The sequence below is a fragment of the Strix aluco genome, chromosome Z, assembly GCF_031877795.1.
Source record: "Strix aluco isolate bStrAlu1 chromosome Z, bStrAlu1.hap1, whole genome shotgun sequence".
In the NCBI taxonomy this organism is placed as follows: Eukaryota; Metazoa; Chordata; class Aves; order Strigiformes; family Strigidae; genus Strix; species Strix aluco.
In genome coordinates, this window is record NC_133971.1 from 70560412 (window position 1) to 70583300 (window position 22889).

The 22889-nt window shown below is 36.6% G+C and overlaps 1 protein-coding gene across 13 annotated transcripts in view; it reads right to left on the reverse strand.

Annotated features, from left to right (window-relative positions):
* The window catches only part of AOPEP (aminopeptidase O (putative)), a 234917-nt gene extending 212634 nt beyond the window's left edge, over positions 1-22283 (reverse strand). For 9 of the 13 annotated variants that reach the window (XR_012621749.1, XR_012621750.1, XM_074813379.1 and 6 more), the window contains exons 1-4: positions 22232-22283; positions 20668-20738; positions 18781-18844; positions 5598-6561 (exon numbers count right to left, since the gene is read on the reverse strand). Coding sequence is in view for 9 of the 13 variants with exons in the window: in XM_074813379.1 (XP_074669480.1) it covers positions 5598-6403 (806 nt within the window). In the remaining 4 variants the exon portion in view is untranslated. Of the gene's footprint in view, positions 1-3073; positions 3226-5597; positions 6562-12346; positions 13322-18780; positions 18845-20667; positions 20739-22231 lie in introns of those variants that run through there. The other 4 variants (XM_074813375.1, XM_074813376.1, XM_074813384.1 and 1 more) reach the window with 4 other exon arrangements.
* Between the last annotated feature and the right edge of the window lie 606 nt (positions 22284-22889).

A 22889-nucleotide genomic window follows, 5' to 3' on the forward strand; every position in this document is an offset into this window, starting at 1 on the left:
AAGATAAGCAGAGAACTCAGACTATTTGCCTAATTACTTGCTACACTGGAAAAACAAGCACCCACAAAACACAAAATATGTCTCCAGTCACTCATCTGGCCAACTTTATGACTAGTAATTCCCAGTGACCAACAATCCAAGCTACTGGAGAAATCAAGCACTAGTTGTGGTACTGTTTGGTTTTGCTCCAGGGGGAGACTTGAGGATGTCTGGTGTTCAGTAGTCTCCCAGAGTCAAGGATTCTGAGAAAAATTTGATTCATGCAATCCTAACTCACCAGTATTCCATATATTTTCATAACAAGAAAACCAGTTCAAACCAGCTCTTGGCAGATTTCCCTCTCCCATGTAAGCATATCAACTACAATAACAAATTAAGCTACTACCTTAAAGCTAATAATAAATGTTCAGTTGATACTCTGTTCTCCAAACAGGAACTTGCAGGTCTTCTTTGATATACCTGCCATCAAACACCTGAATCGTGTCCTAAGGCTCAGCCATGTCAACCTCTTTTCTTTAGTGTCTGCTTGAGGAAAATGCCCAGCTCAGCAACTCTAGTCCTTTCCTCTATTTGAAAAAAATAAGTTCCCTATTTCTTCAAGGGCTGTCTCCATGTGAGGATGTAAGGTGGCAACCTCCTGCAACTACAAAGCCACTCCCTGTAAAATCACTGCTGTTTGCAGCTGTTTCTTACTCTAAATTACAGTGTCATTTCCACAAAACAGCAGGATTTCCTGGCACCTAAATCACACCAACTTTTTTGTTCTGCCTTATCAATTTATATATCTGCAAGGTGTCAGTGATTGTCATCAGACTGCAAAAGAGCAGGTATTCTTGTTTGCATTTTTCTATTGCATAAAACACCAGTCAATAACTACCCATGCCTTTTTCAAACACGCTCCAATTTAAAAGTATTAAATATGATTATGAGATAAGTGGTTCCACTGACTCTTCCAGTAATCTCTGTTACTCTTACGCTGGTTTTCGAACACCTATATAGCTACATTTCTAAACTGATACTTCACTGTAATTGTTTTTTACTTTTGACCGCTAATTTGTGGTCCACATCAGGTATATCAATCCTGCTTCTTCTAGACATAGTACATGCACATTCTCCTCTGCAAAAGTTTTATCTTTTGGTACGGCCAACACTGGGAACCAAGGATAATAAGGTTAAGACAGGACATACCTTTTTCATCCAAAGTAAATCAATTTAATACTGCTCAACTGAAGTCCCACTCTTCCTCTAACAATAAAGATTTTTTCACTTGTTTTGACCTGTATTTTTGGCAAATGCAATACCCTTAACAGTTTCTTCAATGTTATGAGAAAGTTACCTAAATTTGAAGTCACACATCTGACCACTCCCTTAGGTATTTCATTCCTTGTACATCTTTTAATACTGCTTCTTTAACACCTTAGGAAGTACCACCAGACTGTGTTTAAACAAAATTTAATTTCATAGCCATAGCTCCTGTTTAAATGGTAGTACAGATTGGAAATAAATGACTATTGGGCGAGAAAACAGGAGATCACTATCTACCTTAGGTGCTTCAACTGCACATTACAGAAACGCAAGATTATTTATATCAAACGAGGAACCATGCACTTCAGTGATGTCTGTGATACAATTGAACACTGCATCTGAAAAGAAGCATTTAATTACATATGCTAGCATTAGCACTTCTACCAAATTGTACATTTATGCTTGCTGTATTCACCTTTATAGCTTTCATAAAGGTAAAAATATTTCCTGAATTCTTTAAAAATACATTGATATTTTAATCTAAGATATCATAGAGATGATCAACTAGACAGGTACAAAATATTTTTAAAAGGTAAGACACTTAAACTGGCCAAATAAATATCAAGATATGATAATAATTTTTTTAAAGAGATCATTTCATGTGTTACAGTATTTCCCCCTTTGGAAACTTAGCACAAGGTTAACTCTTTCTAGAGTGTTTCCCCAAAACTGCCAATCATTCTTTAATAGCTTCTAAAAACACACTTTTTCGATAGCATTCTCATGAAAATAATACACTTGGAGTAATTCAACCCATCCCCTTTACTTCCCAGAATTTCTTTTTTTCTGTATATCTGATATCTAGGGCTAAACCTGAAAAAATAAATGTGTGTGCTTGACCAATTCATGTACCTATTCATGTATGCCAAGGCAAATAATGCACAGGTAGTTTACAGGATTATGAGCCAGTACTGAAAGGTTTCAGTGTCATGGAATGTCTTTCATTGATGTCATTCATATGAAAGATACTCTTTCATTCCTAATACCACAATGAGGAAATTAGTTCCATTCCAGTCACTCATTAATATCAACAAAACCATTAACTAATTTATGACCAAACTAGAAGTGGCAATAAGAGGGGTAGAAAAAAGGTGGGAGGAATCTCCCATTAGAGGTGAATTCACAAGGCTGTCTGCTAGGAAAACTACCTCTTTAATTTTAACCCCAATCTGTTTAATCCTTTTCTTAAACAGTAAAGAGATGGGATCCCAGGATATTTTAACAAATAAGGATTCTTAACAATGATCATGAGAAAGCATTTAATTCAAATATGCTGGTAGCCATGCTGACTCAACACTACTACATACTCCTAAGAGTTAGGCAAAACTGCTTAAACACCATGATGAGCTGACAAAAAGTTTCTCCTTTCCAGTAATGAAAGATGTTTTATACACATTATTCCCTCCACAACATGGTTATTATAGTGTCTAAAACAAGTTATTTTAAATAATCTTATAACACTTAGTAAAATACTTCAAACAAATGTATAATTTTGTTAAAATTGCAACATTACCTTCTTAGTTTGAAACCCCGGTAGTATATTGTGCTACTAAACAATTGAAAAACTTTGAAACAGAACTGTTCTTTGTTCATGATAAATATATTACAAACTTTATAATCAACACTTTTTTTTTCTATTTTAATAATTATGTTATTGATCACTGTTAAAAGTTACCTGTCAATTTTAAGAACTGGTATAGTCCTCATAAGTATAACTTTTGTATAGACAAAAAAGTGTGTATATTTATACATATATATATGTGCATACCAACATATTCTCACACACTCTTCTGCAGATCCAGCAAGTATCAAATCCTCGTGTGCACATGTAGTCTCAGAACAGGGGCGCAGATCTCCCTTCCACAGCCTTGCTTGCATGGCTCTGGGCTCGAGCACTACTCTGAGGACTGAGAGTCGGATTTGGATCTCCGTTGGCCGGAGGAAGGAATTAAACTCATCTCTTTATCAATGGCTCTGGTCTCCAGGTGATGACCTGTAAGGGACTCACTTTAGGCTCTATTTTGCCTCCTTTCTAGTACTTCTGCATAAAGACCCCAAAACCCATGTTATTACAAAAAAACAGGTTCTAAGGCTAAAGAAAACCTTCCTTCTTGATCATTAATGTATTTTCTAGTATCAACAGCCCAAACAGGGATATGCTGAAATTCCATGTGTTCAGTTCCTCTACTGAAACTGAATTGTGCCCTGCTGTGCTAACATCAGGTTTGCATACACATATCTTAACTTGCCTAAACTCAACCCACAAAGCTTTGTTTTAACAGGGGGTTTTTTGGTACTATAATACATCATTGTTTAAAACAAATAAAATGGAAGTCTTTATAAAATAGTGCATAGGTTAAATTCCAAATCATTGTACTAGTGTTAAATTAAAGGAAACATATTGGAAGTGGCCACACAATGCCTGTACTTTGTTATTTGCTTCACTTTTCTTTGGGGTTAGAACCATAGATTATAGACTCCTCTGGGAAAGGATTTGACACTTGCCTAAAAAAGCACCATGTGCATAACTTGGAACAATTTAAAGAATTCCCCTATGAGAATATAATGTAATAGTACTTCCCTGATACATTATAAATGGGCTTTATCTTTAGAAATGGAAGGAAAGGTATTTCAGCATTTTGAACAATGAGCTTTACCACTACATTTATGGGTTCATCACATACAGAATTCAATTTTTAAAATGTAGCAAGGAAGAATCTGATGACTGTGATATGAAAACTTACTTTCTGACAGGCATTAGTTTCTGGAATACCCTACAAAAGACTGAAAATAAATCAGTTTGAGACTATTTGCTACTATCAGATTGCCTGACCCACATCAAGCCATCTTTTCCTGCTTCATTACTGATTCATAGAATTCCATGTGTTTGTGTACAACTACCATTAAATGTCTCTAAAGTAAGAATGATGCTTTGCAGTGAAAGGGAAAAAGTCAAAACTAAAAGACGTTAGATGCTTAAAAGAAATCTTCCAATGCTCAAAAACAACACACAAAGACAACACATAGAGGAGTTCCATACCAGTTGAGTGTTGCTAACATTAGTCTCAAAGACTTTAGTAAGGGGCAAGTAGACATGGACATGTTGTGTGATCAAAGGCAATTGCCCTACCCTTGCATGCAGTCAAAACTAAGACTTTTCATAACTAAAAATACTGTATAGAGTTGAATTTCCTAAACTCATACCAAAAATAACTCCTTGGGAAGTGAGGAAGGGAGGGGGAAGGAGAAGAGGTAATGAACATGACTGAGACATTCCTGGACTCGATGCTGCTTATGGTTTAGCTGTAGAATTACCTAACTACCAGATGTACCATTAAAAGGCCTCATTTTCCTCCCTAATCTGGATGCCAGGGAGAAGACTCTTAATTTCTATTAGCATAACTGAAATGAAAGGTAACCATGTATCTCTAGATTGGGAATGAAAAGCAAGTATTCAGTCAGACCAATTTCTTCCTCATGCTTCAACTTTGTTCCTGTTTTTTAGGTATAAAGAACTAACAGCCATTAAAAACCAGCTTTGAACATTACAGTAAAACAACAACAGCTGTAGAAGTCAAGCGTGGATTGTAGTTTCCCTCCTATGAAGGGAAGATTTCTGTACAGCAGAATGAAGGAATCTGGAAGATTTCTGTACAGCACTGTGTACTTTCACAAACACTAGATAAAATGCCAATTCTTCTTGCAGTTTCAGTTTGCAGTTCATTTGCTATCATCAACACACTTTACATAATAAATGAAGGAGATTTTAAAAGCGGATTATGAGAGACCAAATAGGAAAATACTGCATCTCTAAACTTACTACAGTATTGATAAAAGACTAGTTGTGAAGCAATTCTATTAAATATTATGTATACCGATCTGTATGCTGTATGATCAGTTGTGTAAGCCAGGAAGGAAAAAGAACACAAAGTATTAAAGTGAAAATAACCTGTCATGCATACCTTCTCTCCCCTTAAGTGACAATCCCCTATTCCCTGCACACATTTACTCCATTTTTTTTCAACTCCCATTATTTACTCCCATTCAGAATGAGCAAACACAATCATTTTAGACCATTTAGACAGGCCTGAGGTCTGCAAGCCCATTGGGATTTCTTGAGCAGACAGTTTGTCTGTCCTCCTACAGGACAGCAACAGGATTCAAACCAAGGATGAAAACAATGAAAGAGAATGCTCATCATCTTCACAGTTGCTCAGCATTACATGAGTCTACATTCTTGCACCTATGTTTAAAATTAATGTGTGCAAAGCTTTCAGATAATAGTTACATACCTGCCACTCTGGTCTGTAGTCCATGTAATAGACCTTCCCTCCGGTTTGGTTTTGTACCATATTCTTATTGCATGAGGAAAGTCTGTTGGAGTCTTAATTCCTGGTTTCCTTATCTCCAAGCTCCAGGTGCCAGTAGTAAACAGAAGCTCTCCACAGCTAGGCGCCTGGCTGCAGCAAGTAAAATAGTATAGCTGTTCCTTCCAGCGATCTGCAGGTAAAGTCACAAGTTCATGTACGATCTGATTCCTGAGATTTTCCAGCTCCTTTGAAACATCAGTTAGCTTGGCAGACCTTGTGAATTTTTCAATGCCTGACACAGCAGCAACATCTACCTCCTCAACCTTTAGCACGGATAAATCACAGCAGTCCAATACCAGCAGAAAATCCTTTTTCCCATGATTCTCTATGTCACAGCAGTCCTTTGAACTAGAAATCCCAGAAGCCTGTTCCTTGTTGCTGTGGTTACCATTTTTATCAGAAGTATCTTCTTCACCTTTACCACAGATAGCAAAATCATTATATTCTGTTTTAGATGAACAGGCACTCACTTTTGTCACAGGAACATGACAGGGTTCAGATGCCCTTATTTTACAGGTTTCATCGAACTGTGACTGGCAGACTTCTTTGCCAGTACTGCTGGTTTTCCTGTACCGGCTCCCAGTTTCAAAGAATAAAACTATGATGCCTTCAATAACTTTACTTTGAAAATCCACATCCAAGTCCAATATATAGTGCTTTACAAGCATGTAGCTAGTGTTGGCCATTAAGGGCAAGTCATCCTTCATCGGGTCTAACTGTGCCTCCATGTTCCAGTCTATTGGGCAACAGTTTTACAAAGCCTTAGACATTTCTTACATATGATGTCTCCATAAACAGCAAGGATATTCAGCCTTCCAGTGCCAAAAATAATTCTGATTAATATTACAGTATTGAAATTAACTGCAGTTCCTCCACTTCTCACATTCTATTAAAACAAAACAAAAAGAAATCAGATAATCGTTTCACAACCGCTTCTGAAATCTAGAAGTTATTTAAAGTCCAATTGCCTGTATTAAAAATGGTATAGCCAAAGGGTGACTGTGTCTCTACAGAATGGCATCAAGCTAGTTGCTGCAGGATTTGCTGTCAAGAACCACTGGCTTTATACTTCAGAGAAGATCTCAAGTGAAAGTATTTCTAGACACCTTTTATAAACTGAAAGAAACAAACTTCACTATAGGCCTCCTGTTGACCCTCTTCACTCACAATAATCCTTTAGAAAATATACATGATTATGAACATCTAATTTAATTACTGCACTGTCTGTTTTAAAGGTTGCTGTATTTATTTCAAATGCATTACCTCAAATCATAGGGATCATTTTACTACTGTGATTCTAAATTAACAAGAGTAAGCCTAAATCACCTCATATGTCTTAAAGTTTTAAAGTAATAGTTTCATATATAAAATGCATCTCCGTGAATTAATATACTTTCCACATTACAACTGCTCTCATATCAGCACTTCTAGTAAATTACAAGAAAATGAGACAATTTACTGTGAGCGCATTTCAAGTATTCCTTTGAGATTGCTTATGAAGAATTTTCAAATTTATAGTTAAAATACTTAAGGTATATGATTACATCTTAATAGCTGGAAACCCATTAACACTCAGGATAATAGCATCTTACAGAAAACAAAAGGTCTTCTCAATGGAAAATATGCAAATACCTATAAAAGCAAGAAAATATTAAAATGTATCAACATTTGTTGCAACAAGAGGCAGAAGTTCATCACAGAAGTTTAACTGTCATGCATTCTCTGCTTTGTTATGACCATTGAGCTAAAGTTATGCACTTTTAGCTCACTTAAGTCCTTTTTGTCTACTTTCTAGACTAGAAACAGAAATCAGAGGAAGAAGCAACTGTTAAATGTGCAGTTCTCTCCCAGCCAGTTCAGTGACACTTTCATGATAGGCAGCCAAGCCTGTTTTTAAGTGCCTTGAGTGAACAAATACTCCCTTGTGACATTGTTTCAGTTTCACAGCCTCATCATAGACTTCAGTGTCCAAAGTCAGTTTTTGTGTTCTCAAAGTCAGCACAGAGGAGAACCCAGACTCCCCCAAGACTTGCTATTTCTTTTGTTGGAATCCAGGGCATGCTATCAAGCTAGCATCAGTAAGTGAAAGACTCAGGCCAAGAAATTATCTATACTGTTCCCTGAACTAGCTTCACACAAAGCACACAAAACATAGCAAAACATTTCCCTTCTTTGATGGCTTTCTACCAGTCAGAAACAGCTCTTACAGGGATGGCTTTGAAGACAAGCTGAGAAGAATCCTTCTTTCACATTTGTATTAATCCTCCTGCACTTTTGCAAATGTACGAGAGCACCAAGCTCACTTCAGAAGGCCCTCTTTCACTGAAATATCCCAGTAAATTCAGAATAATTTGAAGATTGCCTGCAAGAGACACTCATTGCATCTTTCGAACTGCTTCCAGTAGATACTTTATTCTCTGAGTTTTCCCAAACTTCTCCGAATTTAATCATCTTCTTGTTCATTGTAACAGATTACTATTTTGAGTGCTTTCAAACTTCACATATTTGCAAGAAAACACTTTGCATCTTGCACTGCTGTAACTGATGTGTACATTTGTTTACTTTCAGATTTCAACCTTGTATCAGGATCCAAAAACAGATTCATGAGCTTCTGCAGAGTCCCAGTGATTTCAGTGTGACTTTCCAAAGATTACTTATCTTTGCAGATATATGTGCAACACTGATCTGTGTTTTGCCAGTTTGACTTAAAAAAAAAAACCAACAGAGGAAGGTGACGAATTAAGTACCCTGAAATGGATATTGATACCTAATATCATCATAGTGATTGCTTTCTACTTAATTTAAGGAAGTCTGGAAAATAGTAGAGAAGTGGAACTAAAGCATTTAGGAAGACCTGTAAGAAAGGCTGAGGGAAGATTCAACAAATCTCAGCTTGGTGAATCAGCACTGTCTATAAATAGCATATGGCCATTACAATCGTGTCATTTTGACACCTAACGGGGAATATCAGCAAAGCAACCAGAGGTTCTAGATGCTGCAACATGAGCAATACATCTGTGATGTCAACTTGATATTATCTGGATTTTTTTCTGACTACCAAAACCTCATGACTTCTGACAAGTTAGCTAATATTGGTGGTAGAAAAAAGAAATAAAGTGACTTGATGGAGAAAAAACCCAACACTGAACTAGCATTCAAGAATCCCTGATTTGCACAAATACTTAGATTTTCTCATTTGAAAACCAAGCATAATATAATACTGATATATTTTATAAAATGTGAATACTATACTAACAGTAAATATTTGTGTTATACTGCTTATAAGTGTTTATATCTGGTTTTCTGTTTTCCAATTTGAAGATGTGATCAATTTCTCACCTCAAAAGTATTAAGATAACTACACTAATTTACATTACATTCTCAGCTACCATGTTAAGAAGCATCTCTGAACACCTTAAAATAAACAGTAAAGCTGCAGTTCAATGCCTACAAAGCTGCATTTATTTTGTATTTAGATTTATTTAACATTACTTAACAGGGCAGATTAAGAGGTGACAAATAGTGCCAGACAAGTAAACTCCCTCCAAATTAAAAAAAAAAAAAAACACAATCAGTTGAAGCATTACCAAAAAATTAAATTATATAAATATAAATCTTCTTAAAACTATTAATAACAAAACGTGAAACCTGTGATATTTGAGAGACAATTGAAAACAAAAGCCAATGAAGGTAAAAACTACACAGAACAGACATTAATTTTCTACAGTTGAAAGTTTCAGATCAACACTTCTGTTTAGCAGAGATGACATATCAGATCATGTTTACAAACAGAGCAACAGACAAGAGGAACACACTTGTAGACAAGTAACAACTATTACTGCATACCCTCTGACACTGAATGTTAATTCAGATATAACACTGTGTCTGTTTAATTCTGTTTCAAAATCACCTTAACTTTAGATATCTCAGCTTTCAAAAACTGTAGGTAGCCTCTCTATCTCCAAGCACTAATAAGTGAATTTAAATGGCTGTTTTCAGGTGTCTCGGCTCCTGAAATTCCGAAGAATTTTTTAATGAAATATTTTTAAGGAGTCTACAGAACAGAACTGTGCAACAAAGTCGTCAGTACACTATTCTATTCTGACAGTGTTGGGAACTTATTCAATTATCTTTGTATTTTTGTACTGTATTTTGATAATATCATATTGATATTGAATTAGCAAAAAGCTCTGTCTTCTGTTCAAAGCATACTTCTGTTACAAATGATAATTTTACTTCTCCACTAAAGCCTCACACTGGAAGTTGCATCCTATGAAGTGAGGTGGTGTCTCAAGCAATTTGAGTTAGTCCTATTTAGAGCTTTCCTAAGCACGAAAGAAACTGAATTTACACACCACAGTTTTAAGACAGTGTAATCGCGCATCCTTTTCATTTAAATGTTTTGTAATAATTTCACCAATTTTAGCTTTTTAAAAGTAGGAGTTACATTATGAAGGCACAGCAAACTCCACTACTCAACTGTGGAGTATAAAGACTTCAGATGGTATAATGTGCAACAACAGGTGGAAAATTATATTAAAAAGAACACTGAAGAAAACCAAGGAAATATATGACCATGAACTTACTTGTCAATCTTGGGATACACATCCCCAGTATGAATTTCTGTCTATATGATGTTAATTGAAGTTCTGATAGTTCATAGTGTACCTGCTTCTAGCTAAACCAAACATATTTGATAAGAGCTTCAGCACTGGTTTTTCAATATCCAGCTGCAAACATACATACACTGAATTCAGAGGAGGAAAAAAAATGTATAAAAGCAAAAAACCTGACTTTTTTTTTAAAATGTCACTTCTATACTATCTGGTCTACGCCTGGAGCCTCCAAAGAATTACTGCTCACTAAATAACATGCCAAAAATCCAGTTAACAGAATAGAAATTATAAATTAAATTACTTTCTTTCCCTCTTCTCTAGTGTTTCATGATCATGCACAGCAGCAATGTTTGTTTTAGGCAGTTTATACTACTGTGCGGTTGTACAGATTAAGAAATATCAGAAACATACTATAAAACAAAAAAAATTAAAATAATTCAATTTTAGAGTTAAGTTTAAAACTATTTTTGGTCATAGCTGTATAATTTCAATTACAGTAATTTAGACATATCTATTTCTATAATATAAATAAGTGGCCTAAAGTAAATGCTAAAAAGCAGTAAAAGAATCTTAAAAGTCAACCTTGGAACTCTAAATAAGCATCAGAGATGCTTCACATGCTGTTACTTGTCTGTTAATTCTGCTGTAAAGAAATCGTCCACTAACATTCTTGCACTGGACAGTTCTTAACTTAGTGAAGAACTCATTCACAAAAGTTCTGCTACAGCACAATTCAACACCCTTCTCCCAGTAGCAATAGTGCACACATAGCATATAGAAAACCACCACACTTAAGACAAATTGGAAAGAAGCTGCTATGAGTGTCATTGCTTTGATCATTTATTACATAAGCTCTCTCCTTCATTTTGTGTCTCCACTATATACTACCATTCTCTGAGGCAGGGACTCTACATTCATTATTGCCATGATTTCCTTATCAATGTGATAATGAAAAACTCTTCTAGAAATTCAAAAACCCACTGGGAATATGCGTGTGCAACTGCAGAGATAAAGCCCTTTGCTGAGAAGTATATAATTATTCATTAGCAAGGCTTGTTAGCAGAAACAGAGATTTTCTTCTACCTGCTGAAAAGCAGAAGCCTAACTCTCTGCAATATAAAATTGTATAAAATAAGAAAACTGATAAAAACATTTCTTAACACTGTATCTAGGTTCAGATTTCAGAAGAAAAAAGTCCTAAAAAAATGCTTAGTCACAACTCTGTCTAGCACTATAGCCCTGTAAAGAAACTGCCACAAATAATGCTAGCTTTATAATGGTAATTAGGTGCTTCCTTCATCCCTATTAGATTTTTCAACTGCTGACACTTCTTAAGTGTTAAAACTTCAATAAAAGTATCAGATTAGAAATTTCAGAGAATATAAATATGCATGTCAGGTTGTAAAAGTTGAAAATCAGGTGGTTTTGAGGAATGGTTTGATAATTTCATTAGAAGCTATTATGATGCATTTGCAAAGAGTATGTGGTTAGCACACTACCACAGCATTCTCTGCTTTATGGGCAAGCAATGAGACATTAAAAAATGTACAGAGCTCTGTATATGGATACATTTAGTCGTACAAAATAATGCTAGCTATTAGTAGAACACTCCTGCTACATCACTCTCTGAGGTTCCACAGTATTGATAAGGCATGGGACACTGAGCTCTTGCCCGCTCCTATTCATATTTGCCCCAATTAACTGTGCACCCTAGTCTACTTTGCTTCCTTTAAAATATTTAGAAAGTTCATAACCTGACTCTAAATATCTGCACTGCTTGAAATACATACCCAATACTCATTAAAAGCCATAATTTTCAAATACACGCAGGGAGCTATTTAAAATGTGCCCTGTATGTGTGAAAAAAGAATTTTGTCAGGTTACCTTTCATTCATATCCAAATGTATTTTCATCAGCCAACTGTGTTGTTTCTACCACATCTGGCCTTTCTCACCCATGTCATCCAAACTCTAGATTTATTTTAAATATTCTCAAGGTATATCCGGTTTATTTGTTTGGTCTATTTATTTTGCGCCTCTACTACTGTATACATACCTCATATCTGACAGATTAATTATATTGTCTGGAAGAGTCCTCACTGGAAGAATCTTGTTCTTTCCCTTGAGATGAGACAGAAGTATGTGAAACACTCCTCTATTGTCTTTAAATACCTCTGCAGAAGGGAATTGCTCAGTTTCACTAGTTACCATGATCCATTTTTTTATAATATTTAATTAAACATTCTTTCCTGTAAACATTTTTTTTTCCCTAAGCTTCAGTAAATTCATGTTCCCTGAAGTTTTGTATAAAGAGAACCTAGTTATACTGTGGAAGCACTTATTTGCTCCTCACCCCTTTTGACCCCCACCTCCACTTGGAGGTCACTCTTCCATCTCTCCAATCACTCAACACACCAGTTCAGAAAAGGCAGATTATTAAAAGAAAGTTTAAATTGTGCTCCAAGTCAAAATAGCTCATTTTGCCCATGATAAATTAAGACCATTTACATAGCATGGTCACGCGACAGATCCACAGAGGCAGCAGAGCCCCAACAAGAAAGACAATAAATACTTGTATTGCTAAGCTTGAAGTGATGTTTCTTTGCAACCTCAGCCTCTAAATCTCAGTGTTTGCGCTATTAAACTTGAACTGATATTGCTAATAACCACAAAACAATTCCCTGAGCTTATCCCTATTTTTTTATTTGCACACTGAACTTCTCTTTCCGCAATAATTTGTACTTACTGCTATTGAATTTCAACTTAATGTTTTCAATTCATTTTTAAAAATTACTTATATTGTGAATTCCAAAGTGCTTGTGACCTCTTCAGATTGACCCCATCCAGTCACTTGACTAATGCAAGCATAAAACACAAGCATGTGTGTTCACAACAAAACTAAATCAATCCTAGCCTGAGATGCCACGATAGGAAATGTGTCTTTATTCCTCAGATCTCTGCACAGCCTTCCTTCCTATGAAGCTACAAATGCAGAGGACAACTCAAGGGAAGAGGCAGGAACACACAGCTGTGGACACAATATGATCACCCTTTGGGAAGAAGTTCAGACTGGGTCAGACTTAAACCCAGCATGAGGCCATATCCAAATTTATCAAAAGCCAGCACAGACTCAACTACATTTAAGTATGTTGAAATAAATTTAAAATGCCCTCAGAGTTAAAAATGAAATCACTGGTGAATGCTGAAATTGAGAGTTTTATTTGCTGGGTTTTGAAATTACAAGCAAATAAAATTAAAAATTAAATTCAAAAGCAAATTAAAGAAAGTTTATATAGGACAAACCAGTCCTTTCAAAGGCAAAGCAAGACTATTTCTTCATTATCTAACAGCTCAGTTGTTTAGTAAGAGAAACCAACCAGATTATTTTTAAACAACTTTAACTTCTGACAAGCCTCTACCGCATGTTTTTTTCCACTAAATATTCATAAACTGATTGCCTAACAATTCACTTAATCCTCTGGAAAGAAACTAAGTTTATAATAAGCATACTGAAAAACTGCAATTTCATTGACCAAATAGGCCTAGCAGAGCCCCTAACATGACTAAAGGACTGAAGCACACAAATGTAGGAGGAGAGGCTGATGGCACTGGGTCTCGTCAGCCTTGAGATGAGGCAGTTAGATTACCTGCTATATCCCAGTACCTAAAGGGGTGTGTACAGAAAATGAAGCCAGACACTTCTTAGAGAGGCAAAGAGAAAAGACAAGCAAAAAGATAATAGGCTGCCTTGCAAATACAAGTACATTCCATATCATACTACTTTACATAGAGCTAACTTTTTTAAAAATACAAAAAATGGTAATTTTTATATTCTTCAGAGCTGCTTAGTTGTTGTTGCTGAACTGAAACAGTAAATGAAAAGCTAAGGAGCAAATAAAGAATAAGAATAGAAATACATCATTTAAAGAATGAGTATACCAAAATACACTCCCAGGATTTCAGTAGAAGTCTAGAATGTAGCTGAAATAACAAGAGGACAAACAAAGTATTACTCTTCTGTTCCAGGGTCAAGTTAACCAGAAATCCGCAAAACAGATTATATGTGAAGTAGCCAGACTACATCTCTGTTTCTAAAGTCAGCAGTTTATTTTCCACATAGAATTTAGCTTTAGTGTGTATTTCACTGCTATAGTATTAGGGTGATCTTCCACACAGTATACAGAGTGGCTACTTAAAAACATTAATTGTTTGTAAAAATGAGGATGCCTAGACAACACTGTCTGCATTGATTGGTTTTAGAAAGAAAATTCCTTAAGAATCTTTTTAAAGGCATCTTAAGACATCTTCTGCGATTTCCAGAGATACAGATCTACAGAGATAGTACTTCATACTTTTAATTTTAAGAGACTGGGCCATTAGATGTCTTCTTAGGAAGAGGGGGATGGGAATTGGGAGATGAACAGAAGCCCAAATGCATAGTGAAGTCTAATTATTTACTTCCTCTAACAATGATAAAAAGCTCTGAAACAGAATTACAAAGCTAACAGTAATACAGAAAAGACCATGGGGAAAATGGTCCTTAAAACTTAAATCAATTGTTACTTCAGTAATAAATTAAGATGAAGCTCAAGGACAAAAAAAATATTCAAGTGGCACTAATATATCTTTAAAAAATTTCTTCCCATACATAAATTTTAGGGATGGAAGCAGAGAAGCATTGTGCTTGTTTCAAAGACAGAATACAAAATAAAACCTGCAATGTGAACAGGAAAGAACTTTATCAAAAGTTAATAAGAATTTTTAAAAGCTTTTCAGATCATTACATGTTTGTATAAGAGTCCTGGAACTTCACTTCACTATGGGAACTCCTGCGTTTATAATCTTTCCACTATAACACACTATGGTAAGAAAGAAATGATGACATGACTGTTAGATTACTTTCTACTTTTCTTTAAACCAGCTTCAACAACAATGCAATCTTCAGTTACAGTACTTCACAATATTCACTGAACTAAATCAAAAGGACTTTAAGGTAAGATTAGTTACGTTTTCTGGAACATATATAAAATATTCATACAAAACATTTTTTTAAATTATATATAGTACCATAATCAATGTGTGCTTTTATTATTTTCTATGCAGATATTAATTTACCCTAACTGAAAAGGTTTTCTGTAATTCTATTCCAGAGGACTTAGTGTGCCCTCTTATGTAGAGGTAATGTTACACCACTACACATTAAATCAACTGGGTACATATGCAATAAAATTCCCTCTGTAAAATTATAAGTGATTATAAAATACAAACAACACACACTGTCTTTAAACTATTCTTCTTACAACTTCAGACTCACATCAGACCAAAATTTATAGAAAATAAATATAATCAGTGCTAACACAATGTATTTTCCAGATTTTTCTAAAAAACAAGTATTAATAGAGCTGCAGAACAGTTATGCATTTTAATCCTATTTTATTTATACCTGTTTTATTAACAAGAAATTTAATGGTAAAATGATGCATTTTTGGAAAGCGCACACCATTTGCAATACAGAAAAACAGTATAAGGCTACTCAGAATTTAGAACAATCTCATAGAAATATTTTAAGGCATATATATGATAGTCACCTGATTAAAAGATAGAAAGATAATTTAAAGGTTTCATTTGGGCCCAAAGCCATGTTACATAAGAATTAACTTGACATGAGATGAACAGATGCATTGTCTTCAACAGCACTGTTAATTTTATGACATTAAAATACATGGATAAATGGTTGCATTCCAGACAAGATGGATATCTGCTCCTCCTTCAGGCTGTGCTTGGCTTATCAAATATTGGATCCCAACCACCCTGGAAGAATGTCTCAGTTTAATGTCTCAGTTTTAATCCAAGAAGAAAAGACAAGAATGAAATGTTTATTTGGCCACTTAAACAGAGCGCCTTTTTAGTACCAAGAAAAAAAGTAAAAGGTCAAGGCAATTAGTGACTATACACCCAAACTCTGTAGCAATGAAACAGATGACACAGGTATCACATCAAACCAGAAATCAAACTGAGTGACAAAAAAGACAAAAATTGATAAAGGAAGGATTTACTTCAAAAATTACTGCAGAATGCAATATCAGAGCAAAAAGGTAATTATTTTAAAAATTGCTTAAAGGGACCATTGTGAAAACCCATAACTGAACAGGACAAAAAGATATACATATATATATAGTTGCATATATTTAAATGCTAGGCATCTCTACCTTTGCTTTCAATCAGTACTGCTATTTCAACAATATTGTAAAAAACATGATGATACTTTGTTTCTAGTTTAACATCTACACATAGACTGTCCCTCATTAGTCCAACATGCCTATGTCAGCAAGATGAGACAGAGAGAATGTGAGCACTCACAGAAGTCAAAAGTTGTACTGACAGGTGCAAGAGACAGGTGAGAAGGAAAAAGAGGGGGAAAAAGTGTAGCTGTGCAACAATCAAACATGCCTTGTAATCTCCATGTTCTCTTTATTTGAACTGTGATGTCTTTTCATAAATATGTGATAATATGGGGAGTTTAATAGAACAGGCTGTATATAATAATTTAATTTACCACTTGATTCTAACTGAACTTGATTAAATGCAACTTTTATCTTTTCTTCAATCAAGTATTCCCAAAAATGTACAAAAATCATAATTATCCCACCAACATCTTTTCTACCGCAAGTACTAAAATACAGCTTATCAAAATCCTAAGGAAATCAATAGGACCTGCAACATTATGCACATCTGCAAGTCAAGCCTAGGTACACAAAGGCAGGATTCTCCCCTACTGTTTTCTGACTAATTGAATACAGATTCAGATCAAGTATAACTAACTTGACTCCCAAACCATGTATGATCATGGAACTAATTCAGACTAGCATTTGTCATTCAACATTTTCCTCATTTTCACAGGGGAAGGAGGTGGAATATGAAAGATATAGTCTTGCCTATATATTCATACCTCATGTATTTCTTGAACACTGATGTAATGTATGTTGGGTTGTTACTAAAGTGGTTTAAATACCTCTAAAGTGTTTTCCAGACAATCAAAAGCCATTGGTATGCATTTTGCCATACAAATGTCAAAGCACACAGGTATCATTTGCTTTATTTTGTGATCCAGCTATCTAATACACTCTTATAACTAAACTTCTATTCATTCTGCATTTCCTTTCATTCTCCCTTAACAGGTTAAAAGAATAAATTGTCCTTGTGGTGTTCATATAATACAAGAAACATACTACCTCAACTGCTGAAGCAATATCCTTGCTGTACACCTTGGAATTCTCCATACATATCCAAGCTTCATATATGCAAACAGTACATCTTTTACTAGTCTTTCCTGAATACACTGTTCTGAGTCAGTATTCCTTGGATTTGATATGACAAGTTCCTCACTACCTTATGCACATATCAAGATACTGTCATCATAGAGAAGACACTAGAGACATTATTTGACATATTTTTGAGATACTTCTCTTACATAACATTGTCTTTTGTAATATTTTTTGCTATATTGTGTCCATAATATGATTATCTGGCTTTCATTTTTTTGAAACTAATGCATATCACCTTTAGAAAAGGAGTTCACTAGCTGAATTCTAAGCATGAAAACAAATTAGGTACTGTAACACTACCTGTGGTTACTCTTGATGATCATTTTACAAACACTGTTTCCTGTCGCTCTTCTATACACAAAGATGTAACAAATTACTAGTACATTTTAAAAACAGATGTCACATTCAATGCACCTTCATAACTCATAAAAATATAAGGAAAGCTAATTGGTTATATGTTTTAATGTTTTAGAAGATAGATGTTTGCAAAAGAAAAAACAATAATAGCAGATGGTGGCCAACATGAATAGAGTCACTCTTGATCATCTGTGCATAACAGGGTTGCATAAAAGGCACAAAGAATGGGAAACAGGGGAGAAGCGATCCTTCATGGAATGATATTTGTATAACATTGCTTCTCCACTTAATACAGAAAGCATCAGCCTGAATTAGAATCATATGTCTCTGAAAGCAAACCCGAGAAAAGACCTTCCAGGCAAAATAAAACACTGCTGCAAAGTAGATAAGATTAGAGAATAAACTTCCTAAAATATCTATAGCAAAAAATGTTTCTCTGTGGTAAAAAATACACAGTAATGCAGTTTTGGTTGTTACAGTTAAAAGGAAAGTGAATTAAAGAGACAGGAGAAGGGAAGAATTTGAAAACATAATCCCATCCTACAGTGAAAGTGGAAAAGAACTGAACTACTCTGGGAAAATACCCATTACAAATAGTAAATTAAGAAAGTGAGAACAACAACTGTTATGCAAAGCAGTCTAGTTAAACCTGTAAATAGCCTATTAAAAATAGAATGATCAATTTTGCTACTTGATACTTATGTTCCATTACTCCAGGAAGCTGTTATTTTCAATTGCTAACAACTAACTATTCCAGTCTAATTCTTTTCTAACACTAATAATCCACATGAGAAAATCAGAAAACCACCTGAACTTGTTGGGAGGTCCAGCACAGGCACTACTAGGTGGAAGCAAATGAAAGGCTTACAAACCTAAAAAAAAAAAAAAATAAACCAAAACTTGAAAAACAGAGAAGATACATGGTCATTATAAATGACTCCATAATATAGTGTCACAAGCTAGAAATGTACTATCCAGAATGCCCTGACTCACCCATTTCCTTTCCAAGCACATGCTTTATTTCATTGCACTCCTGACAGATCAGCCAGTGACAAACTGTCTTACATTGTTAATACACAACAATGAAAGGTAGGTGCAAAATGCAATCGTCTAAGATAGGTCTTCATGGTAAAATGTAGGACTATGCCAAACGTTCTTTTGTAAGCGTACACAAAATACCTCTTATTTCAGAGCACACTGTAGCTGTTTCTTTTCATGCATTTCCAAAATCTCAGAAAACAAAAATGAATGAAAGAGAGGACTGTATGAGAGAAGATCAAGAAAACTGATCTCCAACCAGACCAGGCAGTTACAGCTCTGTATTTGACATCTGCCAAGCCCCAGAAAACTCCCAACTTAAAAGCTGTTCCAAAAATTTGAATACATTAACTGGTTAATGCCTTTAAAACTCTACCAATATTTTTTATTGTGCAAAATCAGAGTTGCACAAACTTATTCATGCACAAATACTGACAAAGTAGCAGGAATCAATCCCCAAGACAGAGGCCATTTCTATCTCAGCTTTTCTGTTTTTCAGACAGTACACAAACTCATTCTCTGAAATAATAGCTAATTAAAGCAATTAAATAGATATTTACGCAAATACAGTTTCCTAGAAAACTAAGGACAGTCAGACAAACCGTACGAAGTTATGCTAGGTCTGTTTGAACATATTTCTCCCAGCTGCTGGTTCTGCCAGAATCACCCCTCTTTGAACAACAGTCAACAGAGACGCACAGTCACTCTAGCCCATAGCCTGGCACATGCTGCCAAACTGGTAATTTAAGCTAATATTCTGGGCTGCAAACAAGGATGTCTGAAGCACAGACACCAACTTGTTTTATTATGCACTCATTATATTCTTCAAAAGGTGTAGAAGTATTTCAGCACCACACACTTTCCCAGCATGTCACTGGCCAATATCCAGATGCTACACATTTAAACACCACCAGCTTTTTAACCCCATGTTAAAGACAGCGCAAAACAAAGCCATTTGGTTTCTCTTCACCTTCAGTTAAGCATAATTTCCTTTGTCCATACATAAAAGCTAACTCAGTTGCTTTCAACATGCAGGTGTTAGAATTATAACCTACAATGCTCTCCACTTAGCATTTAAAGAAATTAAAAAATGAAAAAGAAAAGGAGACTTCTGGATAAACACGCTCTTTAATAATTATAAGAGGTTTATAACTAATTTCCTTTAAACTGCTTTCAAGGAAGCTTCTTCCAAATCAAGTTTTATAAATTTTTTCACACAATATAAAACACAGATCTTACCAAGAAGTCAGTTTTGAGCATCAGCATCAACAGTAACTTTTTAAATATCAAGTAACATGCATACATAATTTTTGGTAATTACAAACTTATTTTTATTCCACATAGCTAACACAAATAGCTAAACCATCTTAAGCCTTTTTAAGACAGGAATGAGTTCTTCTATAGATGAAAGTAAGGCTTAAACAAACGAACAGAAACATTTGCTGCTGTTAAACTACTGTAAACCAATCCATACAAAAGAGTTTGTAGACCTCATTCTGCATCACAAGAAAACCAACACAGATTGTAATGAGGCTTTGATGTGAAAGTTAATTCAATTAGTAATATCCCTTGCCAAAGCAATTGGTACCTTCCCAGAAGCCTCCTTTTAAGTCTCAAAACTACAGAAATAATGAGTATAATGGAAGACCTTCTTTACCAAGAAGTTAGCAGCAGTGGAGGTTGCTTCCCGTGTGTTACATGTCAAGGTAGGAAACTCCTTTCTTTCAGCTGAAATAAGGGAAAGACCAAAATTCAAAGTCCCCTCTCAACTCCAAATACCCATTCCTGAAGAAAAACACATAATTAACCAAAAGTTGAGACAGAAACATAACTTACTATCAGTAAATGAGCTAGAAGAGCATCCTGATATTCCAAATAAACTCTCTTTAGTCCATTGGCAGTTCTTTGTATTACAGTAGTGACCAAGTAGCTAAAATCATTAAACAGAGCCCAAATACATGCACCTAAACATTTTACAAGTCTCTACCCACAGTTGTCCTTACCCATTTGTGTAAGGATGGAATTTTCAATTTTTTTATTTCGCAAAATGATTCCAAGGTGGACACGGTCCTGGGCAGCCAGCTATATCTAACCCTGCTTGAGTGAGGACATTGGACTAGATGATCTTTAGCAGTCCCCTTCAACCTCAGTGATTCTGGGGAGAGCTGAACAGCATTAGAGGGGCAAAATTACCTCGGATTTTATTTCCACTCAAAATACACAAGGAAAGGATGTGTGTGTCTTCTTTTAAGGAGATGGAACATGAAAGTGAAAATATTCACACTTAGGAAGTGTCCAAATCAAATCTGTGCTGAAACTGAATGATTGTTTTTACCTCGATGCAGCTGTCATTTATAAATACTACCTACAATGTGAAAGAACTGTTTCCTTAAGGCTGGAATCAGAAAAAGTCTTCTCTTTACAATGTTGACATTGGGAAGCCACCTCAGTCACTCAAATTGACCTTTGTAAAACTAAGCACTGTCCTGAGTTGTGAGGGACAAGTAAAGCACCTAACACACAACAAAACTGAAATCCACAGATGAATTACAAAATGCCATTCATTAAGCTGACTTTCACATATAGGTTTCCAAGTGCCAGAGGCCAGCAAGTGGAAAAGCTTGCCAATCAGCTTTGAGAAGCTTGCACAGAACTACATTTATCGTTCTTTCAGGAAATTATACTTAAAACTAGAGTCCTACAAGCAGGGCACTGATTCAAGCTGTGTAGTGTGAAAAAAGACGACAGGTATTGCTGGCGGCACGACCCCTACTATTTTGCATTCTGATCACTCTACTGCTTACTCCCCTCCAGCTGCAGCAGCTCAGTTTATAAAAGAAGGCAGGGGCGGTAACTTTGTAACTTCCAGAAGGGTCTCGCAGGAGGCTTGGCGGATCGGCCCAACACCGGAGGTGGGAAACGCTGCGGGACAAGAGAAGCCGGCGCGCTCAGCTGCCCACGGCTCAGCCCTTACGGGGCACCCGGCTGCACCTCACGCCCCCTGCGCCACGCCAGGCCAGAAGCACGGGGCTGGGGGGAAGGCAGGAGATGGAGCGCGTACCACGGCAGCCAACATCGGCGGTGGCCGCTTCACCGCCAGCGTGCCAGCTCCTGGGGCCACACGGTGCGTGCGGAGGCGTGTGAGGGCAAACGGGACGAGTGGGACAAACAGCTGCTACCGACCCCCTCCCTTCCGAGCGCCCAAAAGCCACGGCCATTACCTGCCGGGAGGCTCACGCCAAGCCGCCTCCACCTTCCAGCCCCGCCGCGGCGCCTTTTGATGACCTCAGACACCCGGCACCGCCCCTACTCGCCCCGCCCCGCCCACCGCGGTGGGACGCGCGCAGGCTCCTCAGCGGCGGGCAGGCGGTCGGTATCAGGCCGCCCTGGCCGGTGGTTCGTCGCGGGGGCTGGCGGCGCTGGTCACTGCGGCCGCCCGGGGCACCCTCTCGCGAGGCGCGGTGGGGCTGAGTGAGGCCAACACACCTCTTACCGACGGACCTGGCCTCGTCTTGCGGTTGAGCTTCCCACTCCCAGGGAGCGAGGGAGGGGGGACAAGGGCAGAAACCGGCCCTCTGATAACGGGTGGTAGTTTCCTGCGTCAGAATCGCTTGGCTGCTTGTACCAGCCTTTGCAGGCAGGTTAAGATCACGGGATGGAGAAACGGACTGGTTTTTGCACAGTAAGGTGGAGCCCTGCCATTGGTATGCAAGGCAGACAAAATCTCACTGACCTCAGCTTAGGATATAAATAAAAGCATTTCTTTTTACATCACAGACTTAATTAGATACATCATTCTGTCGTTTAGATTGGCAGTGAATGGTCAAGCTCTTGGGGCGATTCGTCGCTCATCAGCTGCTGGCACAGCCCCACTGCTTC